The sequence below is a fragment of the Oncorhynchus gorbuscha genome, linkage group LG01 (assembly GCF_021184085.1).
Source record: "Oncorhynchus gorbuscha isolate QuinsamMale2020 ecotype Even-year linkage group LG01, OgorEven_v1.0, whole genome shotgun sequence".
Taxonomy (NCBI): domain Eukaryota; kingdom Metazoa; phylum Chordata; class Actinopteri; order Salmoniformes; family Salmonidae; genus Oncorhynchus; species Oncorhynchus gorbuscha.
In genome coordinates this window covers 31,476,864-31,503,153 of record NC_060173.1, presented here as the reverse complement: position 1 = coordinate 31,503,153, position 26,290 = coordinate 31,476,864, and the positions used below count along the sequence as shown (strand labels likewise).

The 26,290-nt window shown below is 43.7% G+C and overlaps 2 protein-coding genes across 2 annotated transcripts; one reads left to right on the top strand and one right to left on the bottom strand.

Moving 5' to 3' along the window:
- Positions 1 to 342: 342 nt before the first annotated feature.
- Positions 343 to 12,677, top strand: lmf2a (lipase maturation factor 2a). The gene is made up of 15 exons (XM_046350028.1): positions 343 to 689; positions 5,319 to 5,435; positions 5,533 to 5,669; positions 5,757 to 5,785; positions 6,142 to 6,335; positions 6,592 to 6,770; positions 6,892 to 7,033; positions 7,152 to 7,277; positions 7,356 to 7,461; positions 7,591 to 7,687; positions 7,981 to 8,163; positions 8,376 to 8,544; positions 8,690 to 8,801; positions 8,978 to 9,086; positions 11,756 to 12,677. The coding sequence occupies exons 1-15, from the start codon at positions 596 to 598 to the stop codon at positions 12,167 to 12,169; spliced, it is 2,208 nt and encodes a 735-aa protein (XP_046205984.1). The 5' UTR covers positions 343 to 595; the 3' UTR covers positions 12,170 to 12,677.
- miox (myo-inositol oxygenase) lies at positions 12,332 to 15,465 on the bottom strand. The gene is made up of 10 exons (XM_046350039.1): positions 15,329 to 15,465; positions 14,785 to 14,868; positions 14,606 to 14,686; positions 14,233 to 14,395; positions 14,074 to 14,141; positions 13,841 to 13,950; positions 13,560 to 13,627; positions 13,416 to 13,465; positions 13,167 to 13,279; positions 12,332 to 13,081 (listed from the first exon to the last, which is right to left on the bottom strand). Exons 1-10 carry the CDS (start codon positions 15,344 to 15,346, stop codon positions 12,973 to 12,975), a joined length of 864 nt encoding a protein of 287 aa, XP_046205995.1. The 5' UTR covers positions 15,347 to 15,465; the 3' UTR covers positions 12,332 to 12,972.
- Positions 15,466 to 26,290: the final 10,825 nt, after the last annotated feature.

The window sequence follows — 26,290 nt, the reverse complement described above, 5'->3', positions numbered from 1 at the left end:
TATAAACCCTGGATCGCTATTTTCTATGTATTGGGCAATGAGAGACTTTGAAGTCACTGGATCAGCCATATTGGTAGAACCAGTCCTTCATAGAAATGAATGGTATTCTACAGTATTTCAATTAAATCTTTCAAGGACAGAATTACACGTATTTGTTGGTGTAGTGGGGACAGTAACATTAGAGCTTTCAAAAATGTATACTTTGAGAAAAATGTTTTTATGTTTGTTTTATATGTTTAGCTCATCATGTGTACGTATAATAAGGTGTCTGTAATATAAAACGTGGCAGAAATGACATTGAATGCATTTCTATAGCTTCCAAAATATTTGAATGGCGGAAGTGCCAAGATCAGATGGAAGTGCAGTGGCTTCAAACCAGCGCTCCCGGGAAGTCTAGTGTATGTAAACATAATTGGTGGGAACCCATGCCCACGCCTTTACCCCAATGTCACCATTTTGATCCACCGATAGGGACTTGTCTCCAGGTTATGTGAAAATCCCACACCGACTTCCCGTTCCACAACAGTAGACTACTGTCGCGTCCTGCAGAAACGGATAGAGAGGAGATCCCAGAAAGGGCCTCCACACAGCAGACATGGGCTACATTACTCTGCCACGCCGCCTGTTCCTTTGGTGCATGGCTCTCATCTACATGGTCGCCTTCGTCTCCCTCTACCTGCAGATACCAGGTGATATATCTAGTTAGCTGTCCCATTTAGCTAGCTAGGATAGCTTTCTTGACAGTTATGAGTGTTATGGTATGCTAGCAGCTGTTAGCCAGCTAGCTAGCCTCCTATAGCATTGTACTTGACTTTGAAGTCAAACATATTTCAAGTTTCATTGCTTTTTGCGTTGGGAACGTGTTCCCCTGTAGCTAGCTATCAAGCTTGTTACTCTGTTGCAGTTGCTAGCTAGTTTAGCTAAGTATTTTTAGCCAGATAACGGTAGACACTAATTATATTGTATTATACTTAGCCCGACTTCTTTCTGTCTATAGACACGGGCCACATATCTTTAAGGAATTTTTTAACTTTCCTGACCAAGGAACACTTAGTTTTATAATGAATTTTCGATATTCTCAATAGTAGTTATTGAACCAAGCTTGCCATGACTATGAAGATGGTATACTCTGAATCAGGAGGATTTAAAAAAAGAAGGGAAATCTGAAATCCTATTATGATTTTAATTAGCTCTTACACCAAGTGTTCCATGACTAAAATGATATTCTGAATCTGGGGCAGATGGACAAACATCTCCCCAAAACGATGTAATTAAATCATTGAGTGGAACACATTCTATTTCAGTGACAGCAATATGGGAAGGAAGGGGAGAGGTTGTTCTTAGATTTAAGGAGTAATGGTGTTAAAAAGCTTAAATTAACTGCTGATATAAGCTTTAGGGGATGTAGTATTTAATTTATTTTTTGAGTATTAGGATTTACACCTTCCCTGTCTCTTGTCCAAGCTTGAGTCAAATTGGTGGCGGTAAACCACCTTAAAGTTTGTTTCTAACCTTAATATAACATCCACAGAAGAGGAAGAATCCATTTTGCCTGCATCCCCCGGCGATTACACGCAGACCGCATGAGAGGAATGTACCCTACGACAAGAGGCATAGACATTTCGTGAGGTAGCTCTACCAGCTTGAAAGTTGCAGTAGTAATTAGTATTCTTGAAAGTATGCAGATTGAAAGCATAAACAAAACTGCTGAAATTTCCCCAAAAAATGAGCGGTGGATTTTCTCCATCCTCCCCTGATTCTGAATATATAATTGTCAGTCATGGCACACTTTCTGTAAGAGCTATTGAATATTTAAATTCCAAATCGTATTATAAAAACAAAAATTATGTCAACAACACTTCAAATTAGTGGATTAGTCTATTTTAGCCACTCCCGTTGCTGACAGGTGTGTAAAATCGAGCACACAGCCATTCAATCTCTATAGACAAACATTGGAAGTAGACTGTGGCACAGTCATAGGAGCTGCCCTGGTCAACAGTAAGTGCTGTTATTGTGGAGTGGAAACGTCTAGGAGCAACAACTGCTCGGCCGTGAAGTGGTAGGCCACACAAGCTCACAGAACGAGACCGACGAGTTTCAAACTGCAAACTGCCCCTGGAAGACACGTCAGCACGATAACTGTTTGACGGGAGCTTCATGAAATAGGTTTTCGTGGCCGAGCAGCCGCACGCAAGTCTAAGATCACCATGCGCAATGGCAAGCATTGGCTAGAGTGGCGGAAAGCTTGCCGCCATTGGACTCTAGAACAGTGGAAACACCGTTCTCTGGAGTGATGAATCACGCTTCACCATCTGTCAGTCGAATCTGGGATTGGCGGATGCCAGGAGAACGCTACCTATTGTGCCAACTGTAAAGTTTGATGGAGGACGAATATTGTTCTGAAGCTGTTTTTCATGGTTCGGGCTAGGCCTTTAGTGATGGGAAATCTTAATGCTACAGCTAGGGTTGCACATTTTGGGGAATATTCGTAGGTGGAAACTTTCCATGGGAATATATGCAAATTCATTTTTATACCATTTAAATGTAGATGTTTTTTTGCTTTGGATATATTTACCATATCATATGGAGACACACACCAAAGCACGCAACAGGCTGACCAATACAGGGGATGAAAAATTGGTGTCCATCCGGGCAAATTTGAGGCTTTTTGAGCCTGACAACGAGCCATCCTCAACTAGGTTGGAAAGTGACAGTGTAGATGAGGCCTCAGAGTCTGATGTTCTAGAGGTGGACATTGAGGAGTTCCAGGGAGGAGACCTGAGAGGAAGACAACCAAAGCTTTAGCTTCTAGACTATCATTTTACAGATGTATGTTGAAAACGTTTTTGGGAGATGCGATGGATCATTGGGGATCATTCAATATTCCCTTATCTTGTTTAGTGAAATCATCCCATATTCCCTTAAAGTTTAATTCGTAACTAAATAGTTCTCTCTCTCTCTATTGGAAGGATTTAATAATTTGCAATTATGTGTTCCTAAACAAGGACCAGTTGCGCTCTGAGGCGGCTGATGTTGGTAGGATTTGGAGGATCATGGAGGCAACAGGGGAAAGAGCCTCAGTCCCTTCCACTAGGTGGCTGATGAGATATGTTGGCACGACTGCCATATTGCATCTCCATACCAAAGCCCTTGCTTGGAAGTCTATTTCGCCAGATTGCCAAGAACCTTGCCCTCATCCAGGCCAAGGTGGCAAGACACGGTAGTGATGACACCATAGGCCTTGTTGATCTCTGCACCAGACAGGATGCTCTTGCCACCATACTTGGGGTCCCACATGTACGCTGTGGCGTGTATGGGCTTCAGGCAGAAGTCTTCACGCTTTTTGATGTATTTCAGAACTTCAGTTTCCTCTGCTTGGAGCAGCAGTGAAGTGGGCAGGGCACATCAGACAGGGTGGCATTGTCTCCCTCAATCGATGCGATGGCTACCTCTTTAGGTTTCAGGCTGCTTACCTCTCTCTCCCAAAATAAATCACCAAGGAGGATCCTCTTGATGGGGCTTTCCATATCGGCAGACTGTGATATGACCATTTCTTGGAGAGACTCCTTCCCCTCCAGGAGACTGTCAAACATGATGACAACACAACACCAACGGGTGTTGCTGGACAGCTTCAATGTGGTGCTCTTATTCTTCTCTCTTTGCTTGGTGAGGTAGATTGCTGCTATAACTTGATAACCCTTCACATGCCTAACCATTTATTTGGCTCTCTTGTAGAGTGTATCCATTGTTTTCAGTGGCATGGTGTCCTTGAGGAGCAGATTCAATGCATGAGCATTGCAGGAAATGGGTGTGATGTGAGGGTAGGGCTCCTCCACTCCACAGACCAAGCAGCCGTCATGGTCGCAGCATTGTCTGTCATAAGTGCAAATACCTTCTGTGGTCCAAGTCATTGACTGCTTTCAGCTCATCTGCAATGTAGAGACCAGTGTGTCTGACCCTTGTGTCTGTGCTCTTGTAGAATACTGTTTGAGGGGTGGAGATGATGTAGTTAATTGTTCCTTGCCCACGAACATTCGACCACCCATCGGAGATGATTGCAATCCAGTCTGCTTTCTCTATGATTTGCTTGACCGTCACTTGAACTCTACATCAAGCAAATGAGTAGATAAAGCATGTCTGGTTGGAGGGGTGTATGCTGGGTGAAGAACATTCAGAAATCTCTTCCAATACACATTGCCTGTGAGCATCAGAGGTGAACCAGTTGCATACACAGCTCGAGCAAGACATTCATCAGCATTTCTCTGACCAAGTTCCTCCATTGAGTCAAAAACACTTCAGAGTCCAGGAGGACCATGAGATGATGCGATCAATAATCAGCAAGTCCCCTTTATGCATTTGGCCAGATTCTGCATCTTTGTTGCATTCTTCACATATGATTTGACACAGTATTTGCAAATGTACACAGCTTTTCCTTCTAATTAGCTGCAGTGAAATGTCTCCACACATTAGATAGTGCCCGTGGCATTTTCCTGTAAAGATTAGGGAAAAAATGAGTTAAAAAAAAACAAATACAATTCCATGTACAGATAAATAGTTAAGCAGTTTGATTAATCAACTCCTTTGTAATAAGTTTTAAAAAGAAACATGTATGGAAACAGGTGAATGAACATTCCTCAGTTAGCAGGCTCAAGCAAGCTAAATCCCGCATGGTAGCAAAAACTAACTAGCCGAAATTAACAAGTTAGAAATGATTTAAACACACATTGCTGTAGGCTACTATTTACTAGTTAACAAAAAATCATGACATATAAAATATATTCACCCCTCCCAGTATTGTAATCAAAACTTACCAGAAAGCATGTTGTCCTTGGCTCAGACAGTGTAGTAGTCTGGAGTCAATAGCATCTCATTAGTGCAAGATCTTGAGTCAGCTGCACATGTTTTTTTCCCACCTTTATTTAACCAGGTAGACAAGTTGAGAACAAGTTCTCATTTACAATTGTGATGGAAGAGTGCACTGCACATGTGATTGAAGAATGCACGGTGCATGCAGAGGGTTGCAATTCCATTGAATTGGGAATAGTTTAACCAAAATATTGCACAAGACTTAGAATTGTCTTGTGTATCCCACGAGCAGGTGTCCACATTTTTTCCATGTAGTGTACCATCTTCATTGTCATGGCATACTTGGTTCAATAGCTATTGAGGAGAGAGAACCGAATGTCCAATATAATAAAAATGTTATCTAGGTGTTCAGTTAGGCTAGTAGGGGTTTTCCTCCTATGGAACTACATCCTAAAGTTAACCTCCAGTACAAGTTACTACTTCTCCCTGTTGACAAGGTATGTGTTTTCCAGGCCTGTATGGAAATGATGGTCTGTTACCAGCGCGGTGGCAACTGCGGTACAGTGGTAAGGCTCTCTGGGAGCAGCTCCTCTCCTCTCCCACCTTACTGTGGCTCGCACCACGTCTGGGTGAGTTCCTAAACAACATTTTAGCAATGTATTGTGACTAACTGATCATTTGAATCATAAATCGAATAGACTCTTAACAGTGTAAACTGTATTCTAGGTCTTGACACCCAGACTGCCATGGAGCTGCTCTGCCTGCTGGGGGCAGCACTGAGCCTGGCTGCTACAGTACTGGAATCACTCAGAGACAGCTTGGTGTTTCTATTTCTCTGGATCATGTACCTGTCAATGTACCAGGTCAGTTATACCACACACACATACACACTGCTGTAGCGGGAGCCAGTATACAGTATGCCTGATCTCTGACTCTGCCTGAATTTCCAGGTGGGACAGGTCTTCCTCTACTTCCAATGGTGAGTTGCGTGTGTGTGTTTGCCACACCCAGAGACTGAATGCCACCCTGGGGTTGCATGTTAATTAACACCCCAGTACTGCTGTTAGTTTGTGTATGAGACTGAGTCTTCTTGGCAGTCAGCTGATGTGTATGTGTGATTGGTGCTCCTACTGCTGTACAACGGCATCTGTCAGGTGCCAGATTATAAACACTATAACACATTGATAACAACATCACCATAGTAGCATCATGATGAAAACACTACAACATTAGCCCTGTCTGGGCATACTCAGTCTCTGGGTCCTAACACTCTCTCCACCTTGCTCATTCTCCCTCCCCTTCTCCTCCTTTCCCATTCTCTGCGACTGCATCCAGGGACTCTCTTCTCTTGGAGACGGGGTTCCTCTGTGTGCTCATCGCCCCGGTGACGTCTTTGCGGGGGTGGCGAGCGGGCAGGGAGCACGACCCTGTGACCTTCTGGTTGGTCCGTTGGCTGCTGTTCAGACTGATGTTCGCCTCCGGAATCGTCAAACTCACCTCCCGCTGCCCTACCTGGTGGGGCCTCACAGGTAGCTGTATGTGTGTTGCATAATTGCTCAGGCAGGTCACCAAACTCATCAGACATGTTACTGCCACTCAGACTGCTGTTTCTGAGCATCTTTCTCTCTCCCCCTGATGTACCACAGAGACCCAGTGTAATCACACCGTCTCTGGCCTGTAACGTGTACATCTCTCTCTAGCCCTAACATATCATTGAGGCCCAGTGTAGCTACACCCCTAGCCTGTTGATGTGTGCCTCTAACATGTGGTGGTGTGTGTCTCTAGCGCTGACATATCACTACGAGACCCAGTGTATCCCTACACCCTTGGCCTGGTTTGCCCACCAGCTGCCCGTCTGGTGGCATAAGCTGTCTGTGGTAGCCACCTTCGCCATTGAGATTGCTGCTCCATTCCTCTTCCTCAGCCCTCTACGACGACTTCGCCTCGGGGCCTTCTACATGCAGGTCAGATTAACTCTGTGTATGTTGTAGCATTTTGTCATCAACAGTTTGGGGACTTGGTCTGTCTCCCCCCTCTGGCGGTTAGGTGAAGTGCAGTGTTTTCTCTCACCCCTGTGGTATTTAGGTGGTACTGCAGGTGCTGATCATCCTGTCTGGAAACTATAACTTCTTCAACCTCCTGACTCTGACGATGTGTCTGTCTCTGCTGGATGACGAGCATATATACTTCTGGCTACGCAAGAAATACACTCCTAACCCTAACCAAGGTACACACACTCTGGCACATACACACTGTGTAGGTAACTTGCATCGAGGACAGTCGGTCAGTTTTACTGGAGGCAGGATGTGACATGTACTCCCTGGTTCTGTCTCTGCTCCAATCAGGTTCCTCGTTGTGGTGGGCAGGGTTTGTGGTGGAGATCGCAGTCTGGGCTCTAATTGGCTTCGGAACGGTCACATGGTTTGACCTGCAGATCAACTGGGACAAGTGGACTGTCTCCTCCAGGACAGGTGTGTGTGTGCGCGTGTCAGTTATCAGCTGTAGTAGATAATCATTGTTTTGACTGTTATTGCTGGTTATCTCCTCAGTGTTTACCTTCCACCAGTTTAACCAGTTCCTGAAGACTGTCACCTTCCCCTCGGTCTGGATGGGATTACTGTCTCTCACCTGGGAACTAGTCTCTTCCATGTTCAGGTAACACACACACACCTCTCTGGGAAAGTGGTCTGTTCTGTGTGTTGTGTTGGTGTGTGTAGAGTGTTTCTTCAAGAGGCTTTGGGATACTGCTGTGTGTGTATTTACATGTGTGTCTGTGTTCTGTAGGTGTGCCTGTGTGGAAGGGTTCTTCAAGAGGTTTTGGGGTACAGTCCAGTGGACAGTGTTTGGTGCTGCTGCTGTCTCTATGTTTGCCATCAGTCTGGTGAGTAGAACACTCTAGAACAGTGGTTCCCAACCCTTTTTGTTTACTGTACCAACTGAATTTAGCTCTGCCTGGAGTATCCCTGAAGTACCCCATCTCGTGAGTCTTCTGAAGTACTCCCTATGAATAGGCCAAGTACCCCCAGGGTTCCTAGTACCCTGGTTGGGATCCACTGATCTAGAATAATGGTACCTGCTCTCAGGTAAGGCATGTCATACTTTGTGTGTTCCAGCATGTTCTTGTTCACCTTTATTGAGTATGATTGTAACGCCAGTGTGTGTTTGTTTGTCCAGGTCCCATTCACCTTCATAGAGTATGACAGTAATGCCAGTGTGTGGCCGGGGGTGCGTCAGGGTTATGATGCGGTCAGTCGTTACCAGCTGGTCAACTCCTACGGCCTGTTCAGACGTATGACTGGGGTGGGGGGCCGGCCCGAGGTGGTCATCGAGGGATCCATGGATAAAGTCACCTGGACGGTGTGTGTGTGTGTGTGTGTGTGTGTGTGTGTGTGTGTGTGTGTGTGTGTGTGTGTGTGTGTGTGTGGGAGAGGTGTTTTTTTTGCCCATTTGTAATGTTTCTGTAATCTGTTTTAAAGCTGAAGTTAACCAAGGCTATTATTTTTTTTCATACAACTTTAATTGTCTCCATTGTCCTACCCTCTCTCTCTCTTTCTCTCCTCCCCCTCTAGGAGATAGAATTTATGTATAAGCCAGGGAACCTCAGTGCCCCTCCCTCGGTCATCACCCCTCATCAACCACGGCTGGACTGGCAGATGTGGTTTGCAGCCCTGGGAACACATACGCACTCTCCCTGGTTCACCAGCCTAATGTACAGACTGCTGCAGGGCAAGACGGACGGTAGAGTGTACACACTTCCTTCTTTTTGAGGTTAATGGCAGTGCATTACTGCCAATACAGCCACATTAACACAAACTGTATTGTATTTACTGTATTGTAAAACATCTTAACAATTGCCCCTCCCTCTCTCTCTCTCTCTCTCCAGTGATTGAGCTCATCCAGTCAGATGTGTCTCAGTACCCGTTCCACCAGCAGCCTCCCACATACCTCAGAGCTCACCGCTACAAATACTGGTTCACTAAAACACTAGCTGATGGGTTAGTACATACTCTCTCTCACACACATACACACAGAGAACCGATGGGTGATGAGGTAGTTGATTCATGTTGCGCAGCAATAATCTGAATGTCGGCATCTTTGAGGAAATGCCGAAATCATCAGTTAACGTGCGAGTCAGTGTCACAGCTGACATATTTTACTGTGTGTGTTGTAGGTCGTATCCTCAGCGCTGGTGGAAGAGGGTGTACATAGAGGAGTTCTATCCCACAGTGTATCTGGGCGACACCTACCTGGAGAGCATGCTTAGCCAGCATGGACTCAAGGTACAGTGCATTTGGAAAGTATTCAGACCACTTTACCTTTTCAACATTTTGTTACGTTACAGCTAGTGATGCACCGATATTACATTTTTGGCCAATAACGACATCTGATAATTTCCTTGCCAAAAAAACTATACCGATATTTCAAATTTAAGTGGCCATTTAAGCATTTTAGTACAGTTAAATAGTTTAAACACACTGACCACAAGGTTATTTTGTTGGCATTTACATATGTCCCCATTACCAGCAAAAATCTAAACCTATTTCTTTCAATTACTTGCTGTGCTGTTTTGTTAATTTGTTCAGTCTCAACCAGAATTTCATCATACATGTCAAGCAGTGAAGTTAAAGCTCTGTCTGTTCATCTGCAGCATTTTCCTCGGTGTGCACTGTCACTGTGTCCGTTTCCATCTTGTCCAGCCATGTCTGTAACATTTCACATAAACCCTGTTTCTTGTCTGCATCGAAGTAGTGGTCCTTGTACCTAGCATCGGATATGGTGGTGGCACAGTAGAGGTTCAGAGAGAATGCCACCAAATCCCTTGTTCACAGACTCTAGTAGAGTACTTTTCCAAGTTAACCCGACGGGCTGTGTTGACATTTTTGTTGAGCAGGTGTTTCAATGCTATGACAGGGTATCACGTCTGCCGCAGACACAGTTGAGCTTATATCTCGATTCAGTTGTTCGAATGGAGCCAGGAGTGTTCATGTTTCAAACATGTTCTCAAATGCCAATGAAATGGCAGCAGCGGTATGAGAACCAGCACATTCTTGAGCATGCAATACGGCTTTCCTCAGTATCGAAATCCTCGTCCACCCTCTGTGCTGTCAGACTCCGCATGCTCATGGGGCTGACATCACTGGTCCAAATGTCAGTCGGGAAGCTAATAGCAAGTGGCTCATGGGTGTGTTTCAACAATACTGCGTAACTCCTGTAGGGCAACATCTGAAAAATAGCACCTACTTGGTAGTGTGTACCGGTGCTTGACCAGTCATCGAAAGCAAACATCCACAACAGAGAACAGTTGATTGTCAAGGGCAATGAATTCCATTATCTTGCCGACAATGGATTTTGCCTTTGAGTTGTCCCGCTGAAATGTTCTTACTCTTTCAATTGACTGATGGACTTGTTGACTGCCTCGATCCACACAGCAGACATTTTGGTCTAGATTAGGAATGAAAGTGTTTTGCACGTGTAGCGGATTGTAGTGTTGCATGTCATCTACCTACGTTATATAGGTATGCACGTCAGCTTTGACATTGGTTTTGCACACCGGTGTTAAACTAGACATTGGGCCGATGTTGGCATTTTTTTATCTAATATTGGCCGATTCCAATATGTTTACCCAATCTATTGTGCATCCCTAGTTACGGGGATAAAAAATTGGGGGAATTGTTTTGCACATTTTATTAAAATTTAAATATCACATTTTACATAAGTATTCAGAGCTTTTACTCAGTACTTTGTTGGAGGTCTCTCCAGAAACGTTAGATTGTGTTCAAGTCTGGGCTCTGGCTGAGCCACTCAAGGACGTTCAGAGACTTGTCCCGAAGCCACTCCTGCATTGGCCTAGCTATGTGCTTAGGGTCATTGTCCTGTTGGAAGGTGAACCTTTGCCCCAGTCTGAGGTCCTGAGCACTCCGGAGTGCTCTTCATCAAGGATCTCTCTATACTTTGCTCCGTTCATCTTTCCCTTGATACTGACTAATCTCCCAGTCCCTTTCGCTGAAAAACATCCCCACAGCATGATGCTGCCACCACCATGCTTCACCGTAGGGATGGTGCCAAGTTTCCTCTAGACATGACGCTTGGTGTTCAGGCCAAAGAGTTCAATCTTGGTTTCATCAGACCAGATAATCTTGTGGCATGCTCCAAGCAGACTGTCATGTGCCTTTTACTGCGGAGTGGCTTCCGTCTGGCAACTTTACCATAAAGGCCTGATTGGTGGAGTGCTGCAGAGATGGTTGTCCTTCTGGAAGGTTTTCCCATCTTTATCGGTGACCATCGGGTTCTTGGTTTACCCCCCCTGACCCAGGCTCTTCTCCCCCGATTGCTCAGTTTGGTCGGGTGGCCAGCTCTAGGGAGAGTCTTGGTACTTCCAAACTTCTTCCATTTAAGAATTATTTAGGCCACTGTGCTCTTGGGGACCTTCAATGCTGCAGAAATGTTTTGGTACCCATGCCCAGATTTGTCCCTACACAATCCTGTCTCTGAGCTCTACGGACAATTCCTTTGACCTCATGGCTTGGTTTTTGCTCTGACATGCACTGTCAACTGTGGGACATTTTATATAGACAGTTCTGTACCTTTTCAAATTATCCAGTCAATTGAATTTTCCACCTGTGGACTCCAATCAAGTTGTAGAAACATCTCAAGTGTGATCAATGGAAACGAGGCACCGGAGCACATTTTTAAAAATCTCATAGCGTAGAGTCTGAACACTTATGTAAATAAGTTTCAGTTTTTATTCTTTAAAAAACGGTTTTCGCTTTATTATGGAGTATTGTGTGTAGATCGAGGATTTTTATTTCATCCATTTTAGGATAAACATAACAGCATGTGCAAAAAGTCAATACTTTACGAATGCACTGTAATGAACTACCTGTAGTTCTCAGCAAGCACTAAGTGTGTGAGTCCTGTATGTCCTTGTGTCTGACCCGTGTGTGTGTAGGATAAGTCCCTCCCTCGGCGTGTGTCTGAAGCAGCTGTGCCCCAGGTGGTGAAGTGGGTGCGCTCTCAGGTGAGGGGTGTGTCTGCACCCCTGCTGCTCTGGAGCCTCCTCTTCTGTAGTGTCACCCTCTGTCTGCTCCGGGGACTGCAGCTGGAAATTACACTCAAGACCAAACTTACTGCAGCCAAGGCTGAACGTAAACCCACAGCTCCACCCCACCACCCTGATGCTAAGGAGGCCAATTCCAATGACAAAGATGGTCTAGGACAAAGACAGGAGGAGGAGCAGGAGGAGGTTGATGCAGAAGAGGATGAGCGAAGGGGGGAAGACGAGGAGAGTGAAAGAGAAGAGAACGATGTAAGAGATGAACTGGAAGAAGAAGAGGATGGAGAAGAAGAGGGGAATGTTGACTGACTGTCTCAAGAAATAACGAGTTTCTCCTGACCCCTGAACACGGGATTTGGTCGCCCTCCCTTCCACTAACTGTCTCAGTGTCCAAGTGCTCAAGAGAAAGCTGCCTGTCTTGACTACTTGTCTGCCTTTCGCCAACAATAACCTTCTAACCAAAGAATTTTGTTGATGCTTTATTCTACATTTGACAATCACTTTATTTGAAATGAATAGACAAAGTTTTCCAATTATCTCTAGTATTATTACAATCAAGAGAAAATAACTTTTTTTGTCAGTTTCCTTGTCATTGTACATGTTTACGTGTGTGTGTGTGTGTGTGTGTCTGTGTGTGTGTTTTAAAGGGTGTTTGGTTTGCCACTGTGGTCCTTTGCTTTGCTGCCAGATATAATGTAGTGAATCACCAATTCTGCACTTTCCTGCCAAGCGTCTTTCCACGTTTGAAAAAACATCACATCCATGAATGGATAATGTTAATGTTTTTGTATCATTTATAATAAAGATAGGAAATGTATCCATTTGGTTCTTCATTATTAACCATATGAATTGTAATCAGCATTCTAAGCAACAAACAACACGTTTAGGATGTTCTGTAGTTGACTTACAGATGACAACATGGTAAAGGCTATAAAGATAAAGCTAATAGTGTTACCCATATCTGAGGAGATGCCTTGGTGTAGCTGCTGGATATGATCTCTATGAAGGTGTGAGAGAGGGTGGGAAATAAATTAATTGTGATAGTTAATTGATTTCTGAAACATTTGAGGTGGGGGTAGTAGGTGTGTGTGGCTGCACCATCTGTCTGTGTGTCACCACTTCAGTACCCCAGGACAGTACTTGTCGATGAGAGACTGGTAGTATGGCTTCAACTTCTCTATGTCAGGCAGCTCAGTGGTCTTGGTGTAGAGGTCAAACTTACTGTAGGGGTCAAATGTTTGAGGTCAAACTGACTGCAGAGAGGGTAGAGAGAATTATTTTTCAGTGTGTGTGTGTTGAGACGTACTTGAACTCGCGAACCCAGGGAATCATGCGCATGTCCTTGTCATCACAGAGGTGCATGTAGTCTCCATGGGAGTGCCAGGGGTAGAAGGAATGGAATCGAATCATATACAGACCCTAGAGAGGGAGAGCAGAGGAGTGAAGACTTTTAGGTGAGTTAACACTCTGAGCAGCAGTCTTAAACTAGAACCACTGAGTTTTTGTAAACCTGTATTCTCTTTGCTAATGTAGAACCATAGACCCCAATTCTCACCTCTTCTGGGATGGTGCACTTGTTGAACTTCATGACCCTGTAGAGATACTCTGGAACAAACAACACAGACAGCAGTTCAGTAGTGTTACTGTGCAGGCCCATGTGCCTTACAGTGGTGACTGTGTATGTTTCTGTGTTACTCACCATCATGGCCCCAGGACATGAGCACATTGTCCAGCCCACAGTTTGGCTTATAGATCCCACACTCAGAACTACAGTGGGAGAGGTGATGAGGTGAATAAGAGGTTATCATCTAAATTAAGTATATAAGATGGCACATTAACTTTCTGTATATATGTGTCTGCTAAATGTTATAATGTAAACACTTCTCCAGGCTGGCTTGTAGCTGGCATGTTGTGCAGTGAATGATGGGGTTTGATAAGACTTTATTATTTAGATTGGTAAAAAGAGAAGTGTAACAGTACTTGTAAGCAGGGTTTTTGTCATCGGGGTTGTCCGCGAAGGTACTGCCTCGAAACACAATTCCATTCTGAAACCTGCACCCCACTGGGAATGTGTCCCCCACTACAGCCCACTGCAGGACAGGAACACAGTGCAGTTAGCCTAGCGTTGCCTAACATTACAAGCCATTTTACCACTGCTGTTAGCGTAGCCTAGCATCACAACCTGTATCAGGGTAACGTCGAGAGGCATTCACCTGGGGTTCCCCTGACAGAGCCATGATCTTCCCAATGTCATGGATCAGCCCCACCAACTGGAACCAGTCTGGAGAGGGACGAGAGATAAGGATAGGAGTTGTGAACCATGTGTGCATGTGTACATGTGTGTGTGTGTGTGTGTGCGTGCGTGTGTTTGCCTTTGTGGGGGTGTTCCCTGCGGATGCCCTCAGCGGTCTGAAAGGCGTGGTATGAGTTGGGGAAGTCGACATCAGGGTCGGACTCATCAACAAGCTGGTCCAGAGATATGACGGCTTCCATCACCTCCATCTGGGCATGCCCACAACCTGACCAGTCAGAGTGCTGCAGAGGAGAGGAGGAGTGGGGAAGGTTAATGAGTGGTATGTTCATGTTATCTGCAGCATTAGACGACATTACATAAGATCTTAAATGTTAACAGTCACAGTTACACTCCTTGTTAAACATTACAGGTTGGTGTAGCCTGCTCTCCTGACACACACACACACACACACACAGTTTGCATTTGTGCTGAACCTGTCTTGACAGACTCACCTTCTGCTTGACAAAGTCCAGGGTCTGGTTGGTGTGCATCAGCTTGTATGTGTTATACACACGATCAATCAGACTCCCGCTCTGTTACATACACACATTACAGATGTATTGTGATTACCAGCCTTAAAACAGTAATATTATGTTGCAACCAAGGTAAATAATCATACTCCTTTGCTGACCTCAAAATTCCTGTATTCTGTCTTGTCCTTGTCTTTCTGCTCCAGGTCTAAGATGGGACGGTATGCCAGAGATGGGTCTGGACCCTGAAACAGACAGAGAAAGTCAAGTACACATCTTAACATGGCGAATGTGATAGAAAACACCATACGTTTCAAATAGAAATATTAGACCTACAAAATGTTAACCTGTAGCAGTAGATCACACAAAATATTATTTGATTATCAGATGCATGATAACACCAAGTTAAACTTATGATAGACAGACACATACAGACAGACACATTTGCTACAACAATCCTGCAGAAACAGGCATTGTGTGGGTTATATTAATTATATTATATTAATGTTGTAGACCTTGATGCATTTTTCGTAAGGGAAAATCAGGTCTGAAATGTCAGTGTAAATTAAAAACTTCAGAAGCCTTTTTAAACCTTTACATTTCCTGCATTACAGGAAAGTTTTCCTGCAACAGGCTGATCAAGTGAAGATCCTACATCTGTAATAGCTAAATATATTTTTTCTACTTTTCTACAGTCATACGTACAATATTGACGACCCTCATGGTGAGGTCAGTCCGTCAGTCCATTCGGTTATGAGTAAGTATGGGTCTGCTGGCTCCTCTAAAGTGCAACCCCAGACCCTGTCCTGTATATACCCCTCTGGTTTAACACTTATGTCATACACCCTCACAGCATACAGGTAGTGATAGTCGTTATCTCAGTGGGGGCGGAGTTAAACTAACGGGGTTCATCTGGCTGGACTACTCTGTGTGTACGTGTGTGAGAGCGTGTTTGTTTTCCTTGAGAGAACAGTGAGTCCTTAACTATGATCAACAGGTATCTGGTTTGGGCTAGTCTTGAGAGTTGTGTTTGTGTGTGTATTTGTCTCCGTTATTTACCATAATTCTTTTAACCTTTTATTTAACTAGGCAAGTCAGTTAAGAATTCTTATTCAAATTCTTATTTACAATGACTGCGTACCCCGGCCAAACCCGGACGATGCTGGGACAATTGTGCACCGCCCTATGGGACTGCCAATCATGGCCGTTTGTGATACAGCCTGGCATGGAATCAAACAAGGGTCTTTAGTGATGCCCCTAGCACTGAGGTGCAGTGCCTTAGACCGCTGCACCCTGTTGAGTGATGGAATGTCTGGCTTTTTTCCAACAGAACAAACAACAAAACAAACAGAATAAAAACATACATTTTTGATGCTTGAAAAAGAGGAATGGAGAGAGAACCAGAGGTGAAAGTTCATGCGAAGAGACAGTGAATGCCTGCTTGAGCTGTATTACCCCAGGTAACGTGAGGTTACCAAATTAAGCCTTTTCTACATTCAGTGTTGGGAAGCTACTCTGAAAATATTATTTACGAATCTACTAATTACTTCACACTTGGAAGAAATTAAGCTATACTAAATCTACCCTTAAGATAATCACATTTTATTGGTCACATATACATGGTTAGCAGATGTTAATGCTAGTGTAGCGAAATGCTTGTGCTTCTAGTTTTGATAGTGCTGTAATATCTAACAAGTAATCTAACAATTCCACAACAACTACCTAGTACACACAAATCTAAACGGATGGAATAAGAATATGTATGTACAGTTAAATATATGGATGATCGATGGCCGAGCAACATAGGCAAAATGCAATAGATGGTACAAGATACAGTATATACATATGAGATGAGTTCTATATGTAAACATTGTTAGTGGCATTATTTAAAGTGACTAGTGATCCATTTATTAAAGTGGCCAATGATTTGAGTCTGTATGTAGGCAGTAGCCTCTGAGTTAGTGATTACTGTTTAACAGTCTGATGGCCTTGAGATAGAAGCTGTTTTATAGTCTCTCGGTTGCAGCTTTGATGCACCTGTACTGACCTCGCCTTCTGGATGGTAAGCGGGGTGAACAGGCAGTGGCTCGGGTGGTTGTGTTTGATGATCTTTTTGGCCTTCCTGTAACATTGGGTGGTGTAGGTGTCTTGGAGGGCAGGTAGTTTGCCCCCCGGTGATGCATTGTACAGACCTCACTACCCTCTGGAGAGCCTTACGGTTGTGGGCGGAGCAGTTGCCGTACCAGGCGGTGATACAGCCCGCCAGGATGCTCTCGATTGTGCATCTGTAGAAGTTTGTGAGTGCTTTTGGTGACAAGCCGAATTTCTTCAGCCTCCTGAGGTTGAAGAGGCGCTGCTGCGCCTTCTTCATGATGCTGTCTGTGTGGGTGGACCAATTCAGTTTGTCTGTGATGTGTATGCCGAGGAACTTAAAACTTGCTACCCTCTCCACTACTGTTCCATCGATGTGGATAGGGGGGTGTTCCCTCTGCTGTTTCCTGAAGTCCACAATCATCTCCTTAGTTTTGTTGACGTTGAGTGTGAGGTTATTTTCCTGACACCACACTCCGAGGGCCCTCACCTCCTCCCTGTAGGACGTCTCGTCCTGGTTGGTAATCAAGCCTACCACTGTTGTGTCGTCCGCAAACTTAATGATTGAGTTGGAGGCGCGCGTGGCCATGCAGTCGTGGGTGAACAGGGAGTACAGGAGAGGGCTCAGAATGCACCCTTGTGGGGCCCCAGTGTTGAGGATCAGCGGGGTGGAGATGTTGTTGCCTACCCTCACCACCTGGGTGCGGCCCATCAGGAAGTCCAGTATCCAGTTGCACAGGGCGGGGTCGAGACCCAGGGTCTCGAGCTTGATGACGAGCTTGGAGGGTACTATGGTGTTAAATGCCGAGCTGTAGTTGATGAACAGCATTCTCACATAGGTATTCCTCTTGTCCAGATAGGTTAGGGCAGTGTGCAGTGTGATTGAGATTGCATTGTCTGTGGACCGATTTGGGCGGTAAGCAAATTGGAGTGGGTCTAGGGTGTCAGGTAGGGTGGAGGTGATATGGTCCTTGACTAGTCTCTCAAAGCACTTCATGATGACGGAAGTGAGTGCTACGGGGCGGTAGTACTGAATCATAAGTAGGGCTGGGGTTTTTGCAGATGCAGGAGGTTATGTCCATTCAGAATGATGATATGATACGAGGTTTGATAAATGAGTTGACTGATTATGGATGTAATTGGTAAAGACCTTTTAGAGTTTAATTCGGGAGTTGGTAACTCTTTAAAGAACTGATCTCGTGGTGCCCCAAATTCCTAATGAGTTCATTGTTTCATGGTTAATTTAATCGGGTAACAACTAAACATAGTTGATTAGATAAATAACTGTCGTGACAAAACAGAGGAACTCATCGAAGTCGCTGACCAAATGAATGATGAGAGAACCAATGTGAACAAAATTGTCTCTAAGCAAGTGGAGGAAATCTCATCACTGAATCTCTCGTGCCGCATTCAAGACCTCTTCCTACAAACCCTGACAGATAAGTATGAGGCGGAACAGAGCAAGTGTGACACTCACATTTCTAAAATAAGTACTCTAAGCGCCCAAGTGGACTCTGCTATGCAGAAGAATACCACCCTTAGGTACCATCTGGAGGAACTCAAGAACAGTCACGCGCTTTTGCGTGACTACCTAACCAAGCAACCAAGCTCACAACTGGAGCTTGGTACACAAAGGAGTGAGGAATACGACAGAAGGTTTCAGACTTTACATCTCTCAGGGGTCCCTCAGTCTTTTCATCTTGGCCATTCGGCACAGAGTAATATGGCGCTTCCTCGCCAATGTTTGGCTTCTCCTCTTGGCCTTGCAGCCCAAAATTCCCCACAGGATGAAGCCAACCCTCTCCACGCACATGGCACGGAGCGCCTTGACAAAATCGTCAAAAACTTCCACACATTTGACCCCCATCCACGGAAATAAAATACCTTGCCAGCAAAATGACTACCGCTACAATAAACCTGATCTCTACGTTACTGCACCCAACCCACACAAATTGTCAGAGCACAAGTGTAACAAAGTGTTCAATGACACTGAAAACATAAACCAATGTTCTCTAGAAGCTTTGCTAAGAGAAGTACGAAAGTGACAAAAAATTGACAAGGAGGAAATAGTTAAGTTATTATGACTTGGCTTGGTATTGCCGGAGAACGGGTACGCAGAAATTAACACCATTTGCACGGACGTAAACGACCAAATTACTCCCGCTCTCACTCGAAGCCCTATCCAGGGACCAATCGGTCGAGAAACAAGCCCATGGGCTTTGACTATAGTCTCAGATACGAATGTTGCGTGTAAATAACATTGCAATAGCCAATTCCACTCAAACTCTGATATTTCAATTTGTTTTCACCATGAACACAAATTACACATCACACCATTGCGAACAATCACTCCACTTTGTGGGGAATATGACCACACAACGCAACTCAGAGGCCATACCTCAAAACAGTCCTGGAGGACTGCTTAACCCATGATGCGCTCATAGATTCGGGCTCGACAATATCGCTCATCTCTCAAACACTGTTCAATGATCTAAAAAGGGCTTTAAACCCAGCTAAACATGGGTTAAAAACAGAATGATGCGACATTAAACTCTGAGGTTTCAATCAGACTACCAGACTATCAGACTCACCTCTCACAATGCGACTCTTTCTGAAACTACACTTCCAAGACGTATCACTTGTTCACCCTGTGTAAGTTACCAGCCTCAACTAAACATATACTACTTGTTTGGTCCCACTGATGAATTGGAAAAACAACCAATTGTGGTCACTGGTAACTGTGCCGTCTCCTAACGCTTGCTTCTCCTAACGCTTGCTGCAAGACAGTCATCCACAAGGAGTATCTGTTGACAGGAACCCTTGGGAAAATGACATTTCAACACCTTTTGGTGCAGAATCAAGCCGATATTACGATATCTCGTCACATTCAATCAGCAAACCTGATAGTCTTATTATTTTTATGATTTTGAGCCAGTAGTCTCTGTGAGTCAGCAACTTCCCTCGGAGTCATGCAATAGTGTAGCTAAGATTAACTTCTCTTGTCCTTCAGACACTTCCGCAAGCACTGCGGCCGTCTCAGGAAACAAAGCATCAACGTTCAGAGTGGACTCTGTTTGTAATATATTTTCTGCTTTGAGGGGGACTGAAACCCATTACAATGAAACTAACGGTGTCAGTCCTGGGGATTCCAACTGGTGAAACACTGCGCTATATCGTCTCAGTTCGCAGGTACTGGAAAGGTACACGGATGCTGTGGTGAATGGCAGTCCACGACACTGAGCGTTATGAAGCACAAACACCAGGAGATTTGGTTGAAAGGTTATTGCCAACCTAGTAACAACGCAACTGCTGACAACTCGTACAAAGTGTCCAACCCTTTTTGTTTGTACCTCGGACATCAATACCAACTGCTGGGGGGGTCCTGAGACACAAAGGGGGAATACTATCCTAGACTCATCATGAGCCTCGTTGAGGCCATGGGGGGGGGGGGGATTGAGATATCACTTAGGTGTCCCACACTGGTCATAAAAGAAGTCCAGTGGACTTTCCACCTCTGGAAAAAATGGTAGCAATAATCATTCGGTGTGTACTTCCATTGTGAGGTTAGCTCCTCCGTAGATAACATAACTATGAAATAGACTCCTTCATACCTATCGCCACTAAAACGGTGTAAGACACATTGACTTGTGTTAAAACCACTACAGGTCTCCTTGGCATATGGCTTGAGTTCGGCACCGATTCTTTACATTGACATGTAAATTATCTGATGATGTCAGACTCATTCTGATGTGGTTGTAGCATACCAGAATACTTGGTTTTCTTGCCCTTGGCTTGTGCACTTGTGCAAGCATAAATGCACATGCACAACGGATCATTTAATGATGATTTCTACTAGGTTCACTTAAGGGTCCGAGCAAAATATATCTTGGTAAAGTTGAAAATAGACCCTAAAGCCCCTTTGACTCTACAGCGACATTAATCACCAGTTTCTCCCCAGAGGTCCATGGGTCACCCCTGTAGACTGTCTGAAGCTAGTGCCAGCTGTAGACTTATCATGTAGTTATCAACTTAGGATAGAGCCCTAAGCAACACACCACTAAGTAGGCTTGTCCTAGATATGGCAGACAAAATGCCATGATAGAGCCATTTAGCCAAGACCGTGGATGTATATAGAAAAGTCCAATTAGAAGTGACAACGCTGCCCATTTGGGGAAGAAATGTAATGATGTTTTTTGTGAGTGTTGTGCGTTATTAACGTCTGTCTAAGTTACTGCCTAGATCCATTGGCCTGGACAACCGTACGACGGTTCTGGAATGACGATCCACAACCAGGACATCCCGTGGTCATTCCTGTGGTGGGTTGCAACTTGCAGAATCCTACCAAGATTGTACCCACCAGAAGGGGACTGTCATGACTGCCCTGTGAGGATCCAGATGGTGTGTGCGTGTTTGTCTCTGTGTTATCTGAGTGGTGGGATGTCTGGCTTTTTGCACATTCACTGTTTCTTCGCATGATGTTCACCCCTTTTGAAGAACTGTATAAAATTAAGGGTTAAGAATTAACATATTAGACCAGAGAGAGCTGCAGCTCATGTCCAAAGTGGTTTGAACACTGACATCTCAACAAAAGGTAGAGACAATAACGTCACCTCTCGGACAACACTGGTACGGCTGATTAGCTGTCCTAAGTAAAGTATCTAGAAAAGCTCATTTAAGTGGGACCATTCTACTACTCTCTTCAAACCATCATATTCTACTACTCTCATCACCCAAATGGGAACCATCTACACGGCTAGCTAGCCTATCTTCAAAGCAGCAGCTTCAGGAGCAAATGGAAGAAAATCCACTCTGTAGTTCTGTTCAGGACTACACGACGAAACAAGACATTTACATGTAAATACATTAATGAATTCTTACTCCAAACGGACAGTGGTTCGTGTGCAAAATATATGGTTACTGTGAGAGTCATTTCTAAATGTACCAAAGTATTTATATCTCTTTCCTCCCTCTCCATCTCTTTTGTAACAAGCTGGCATATTTTGGCAGTCCACTAGGGACCTTTTTCTACTGTATTAAGAGTGTATGTTTATCCTGTGTTACCATTTAGTTAGCTAGTAAATAAATAATTTAACAAATTTGTGTAGTACTGAATCATAAGTAGGGGTGGGGGTTTTGCAAATGCAGGAGGTTACTACTGTTCAGAATGATATGATGTTATGATTAATGAGTTGACTGTTTATGGATATAATAGGTAAAGACCTTTAAGAGTTTAATTTGAGTTTAATTCTGGAGATGGTAACTCTTTAAAGAACCGCTCTTGTGGTGTTCCAAATTCTTAATGAGTTAATTGTTATGTTATTAATTTAATTGGGTAACAATTAAACATAGTTTGTGGATTAGATGAATAACAGTAATCATATTAATGAAAGTAAAGTCACGACACTACTCAGTGAAAAATGATATCCGTAATGTCATGGACTACACATTGCAAGAACAGTTCACTCTGGAGTCAGATGTTAAAGGAATAATCTACTCAAACTATATTTTGGTATTTATTTATTTAGTCCACTGTTGATACGGTCCCAAAACTTTTTGCATGTCAGCAATCAAGTTTTCAAGATATAAGACTTTCAAAAATCAAATTGTCACAAAATGCTGATGTGGCAAGTGAAAATATGCTGTGTGTAGTAACACCAGTCTGTGTTGGTAATCCTGTCGAATGCAGCTTTTTAAAACGTTTATTGTATAGTGGACCTGCATAAGTGTTGCTCTCCACTTTCTGGAGGATGACGTTTTGAAATCATTGGAATTAGAGTATGATGATTACATTTTCAAACTAAGGGCAACCGTGGTATGGCATTCCTGACAGGGAGACAGGTCCATCATGCATGATAACGTACACAGGTAATATTGTCTAGCGTTAGCTAGCTACAATTTCAGATATTACAAGTTTCTAATTTTGACAAAGTGGTTTCATTTCAAGCTAGAGTGTACTGTTAACTAGTTAGCTGGCTGGCTCCCTAGCTGGCGTTATTATTCATTTCCCAGAGCTGTTTGCTTTTCTAGTTAGAGCCTAATGTTAGCTGGCTGGCTCGATAGCTAACGTTACATGACGTGTGTTACATGACGTGTGTACAACACCCGTTGAATATGGCCGATGTCAGTAAACATCTGCAAAAAAAGCTTAATGAAATTGTTGCCAGCAGAGCTGGTTAGGCTGTTGTCATGTTGTCCAGAGGTAAACAAATCATCTGCCAGAGCTTCAAGTGTGAAGCTCCGAGAGAGAAATGAGATGGGTGGGGCTACAGCTTAAGAGGGTGTGAACGATGCTGAATGGGTGTAGACAAAGAAGAGCTCTTCACTAGATATCAAAACATTCAAAGGTGATTTTTAAAGCAGAATTACTTTCCCATTGTCCCACAAATGCAGTGTATGATATGCCATTTTGTAACTCTGAGTCTACTTTTATCCAATGTAATAAAACACCATTTCACATTTTTATACCTAAGACTGAATCCCGGTGGTGAGTCACATATGTGGGAACTCATTCAAGACTGTTTTGGAAAAGCATTCCTCATGAAGCTGGTTGAGTGAATGCCAATAGTGTGTACAGGTGTCATCAAGGCAAAGGGTGGCAACTTTGAAGAATCTCAAATATAAAATAAATGTTGATTTGTTTAACACTTTTTGGTTACTACATGATTCCATATGTGTTTCGATGTCTTCATTATTATTCTACAATGTAGAAAATAGTAAAAAATAAATAAAACCCCTTGAATGAGTAGGTGTGTCAACTTTTGACTGCTACTGTAGTTAAATTGCTAGCTGAACAACATGTAGTTCACTACCCCCCAACTCTGTCTACATTTACTGTGCATCTGTATTCAGGGCATAAGCAACATAAGGTCACCTAGGGACCCCCAAAAAGGAACTCAACTTACTGTTGAAAGTAAGAATAGTAAAATACTCCAGGTGCAATTTCAAATTTGGCTGTGCATCAGAATTGTTTCTCTTTTTATACCAGTCAATCAATTAGCTGACAATTAGCCATGATTGTGGCACATTTTCTGATGATTTTTTTGTCTAGCCAGCTGACCTCCAGGGGGCACTCTGTTGTTAGTCATTCTCACTCAGATACAGTATAATATTAACATTGCATAAGTCATGGTAAAATGTGTAGAATTTGTGAAAATTAGCTTTAAAACTGCAAAAATGTCTCTCCTACAAATGGAAAAATGGGTAGAATTTCAGGAAATTAGATGTAAAACACATTTTTCCTCTCTGCTCAATGGCAGTAAGTCAAATGGCAATGCTTTTGTTATCAAATTGCCACATTTTCTCTGCACTTTAACAAAATATATAAAACTGAAGAATAGGAACTTTAATTTAAAGAATGTTATTCACCATCAAGAGGAGGGACACTAAAATGTTTTGCCGCGAGGTGGGGGGGTCCTCAACCAAATCACGCTAAGGGCCCCCAAAAGGCTAGTGCCTGTATATACTGTATCAGTTTGTCTGCCCTTGTCCACACCAAACCCCTGACCCCTCTTTACACCCAAGTGTGTGTGTGTGTGTGTGTGTGTGTGTGTGTGTGTGTGTGTGTGTGTGTGTGTGTGTGTGTGTGTGTGTGTGTGTGTGTGTGTGTGTGTGTGTGTGTGTGTGTGTGTGTGTGTGTGTGTGTGTGTGTGGAGGGGCTTGTGACGTACCGTATCTGTATTACTATGTCAGACGGAGACTGAGCAAACAATCTGTACTTCAAAGCTCACATTCATTGATTTTTCAGTCTGAGATGTTTAGCATGACAGCAGTGGAAATGAGTGGAATGATAGCTAAACTAGCCTGATCCAAGACCATCCTGAACACTGTGCTCTCGTGTAGCGAAACAGAATGTAACCTCACAAGATTTTAGGAGGGTTGTATGAGGCTAGAGAGTCACTACAGTTGAATTAGTTTGACATTATTGTACAGCAGTCAAAAGCAACTGGGTGGCTCAGTAGCATAGATAAGTCTATCATCACTGTACACATCTATATGGTCACCCACCATAGGGGGGTCCTTATGATTAGCTAAATACATATCCCTATCATCATGTATGGCATTGAGATTGAGTCTAGCAGTGCAGCTTGTTGCTCTGTTGTAGCCATATGGATATGGTGATGAATGGGTTACCTCTGTATAATGTAGAGCACTTTTTAGAGTTGAGGAAAACTTCATTTTAAAATAACAATCCAATCCTTATAAAACAATAGGCCAGCCCATTACCATTAATGCATTTCAGACTAGTGACCCCCAGAGGGCGCCCTCGTTCTTCTGGTCTCCCAGTGTGAGACGAGGTTTAGTCTGTGTATGGGCATTGGTACGTGAGGTCACTTTTGTACAGGTTATGTGGAGACTGGCCCACTACATTGGCGATGTCATTTACAAACTAGCCTCCAACACTCTACTCAACAAATTGGATGCAGTCTATCACAGTGCCATCCGTTATGCCACCAAAGCCCCATATACTACCCACCACTGTGACCTGTATGCTCTCGTTGGCTGGCCCTCGCTTCATACTCGTCGTCAAACCCACTGGCTCCAGGTAATCTACAAGTCTCTGCTAGGTAAAGCCCCACCTTATCTCAGCTCACTGGTCACCATAGCAGCACCCACCCGTAGCACACGCTCCAGCAGGTACAGTGCCTTGCGAAAGTATTTGGCCCCCTTGAACTTTGCAACCTTTTGCCACATTTCAGGCTTCAAACATAAAGATATAAAACTGTATTTTTTTGTGAAGAATCAACAACAAGCGGGACACAATCATGAAGTGGAACGACATTTATTGGATATTTCAAACTTTTTCAACAAATCAAAAACTGAAAAATTGGGCGTGCAAAATTATTCAGCCCCCTTACGTTAATACTTTGTACCGCCACCTTTTGCTGCGATTACAGCTGTAAGTCGCTTGGGGTATGTCTCTATCAGTTTTGCACATCGAGAGACTGACATTTTTTCCCATTCCTCCTTGCAAAACAGCTCGAGCTCAGTGAGGTTGGATGGAGAGCATTTGTGAACAGCAGTTTTCAGTTCTTTCCACAGATTCTCGATTGGATTCAGGTCTGGACTTTGACTTGGCCATTCTAACACCTGGATATGTTTATTTTTGAACCATTCCATTGTAGATTTTGCTTTATGTTTTGGATCATTGTCTTGTTGGAAGACAAATCTCCGTCCCAGTCTCAGGTCTTTTGCAGACTCCATCAGGTTTTCTTCCAGAATGGTCCTGTATTTGGCTCCATCCATCTTCCCATCAATTTTAACAATCTTCCCTGTCCCTGCTGAAGAAAAGTATGCCCAAATCATGATGCTGCCACCACCATGTTTGACAGTGGGGATGGTGTATTCAGGGTGATGAGCTGTGTTGCTTTTACGCCAAACATAACGTTTTGCATTGTTGCCAAAACGTTCAATTTTGGTTTCATCTGACCAGAGCACCTTCTTCCACATGTTTGGTGTGTCTCCCAGGTGGCTTGTGGCAAACTTTAAACGACACTTTTTATGGATATCTTTAAGAAATGTCTTTCTTCTTGCCACTCTTCCATAAAGGCCAGATTTGTGCAATATACGACTGATTAT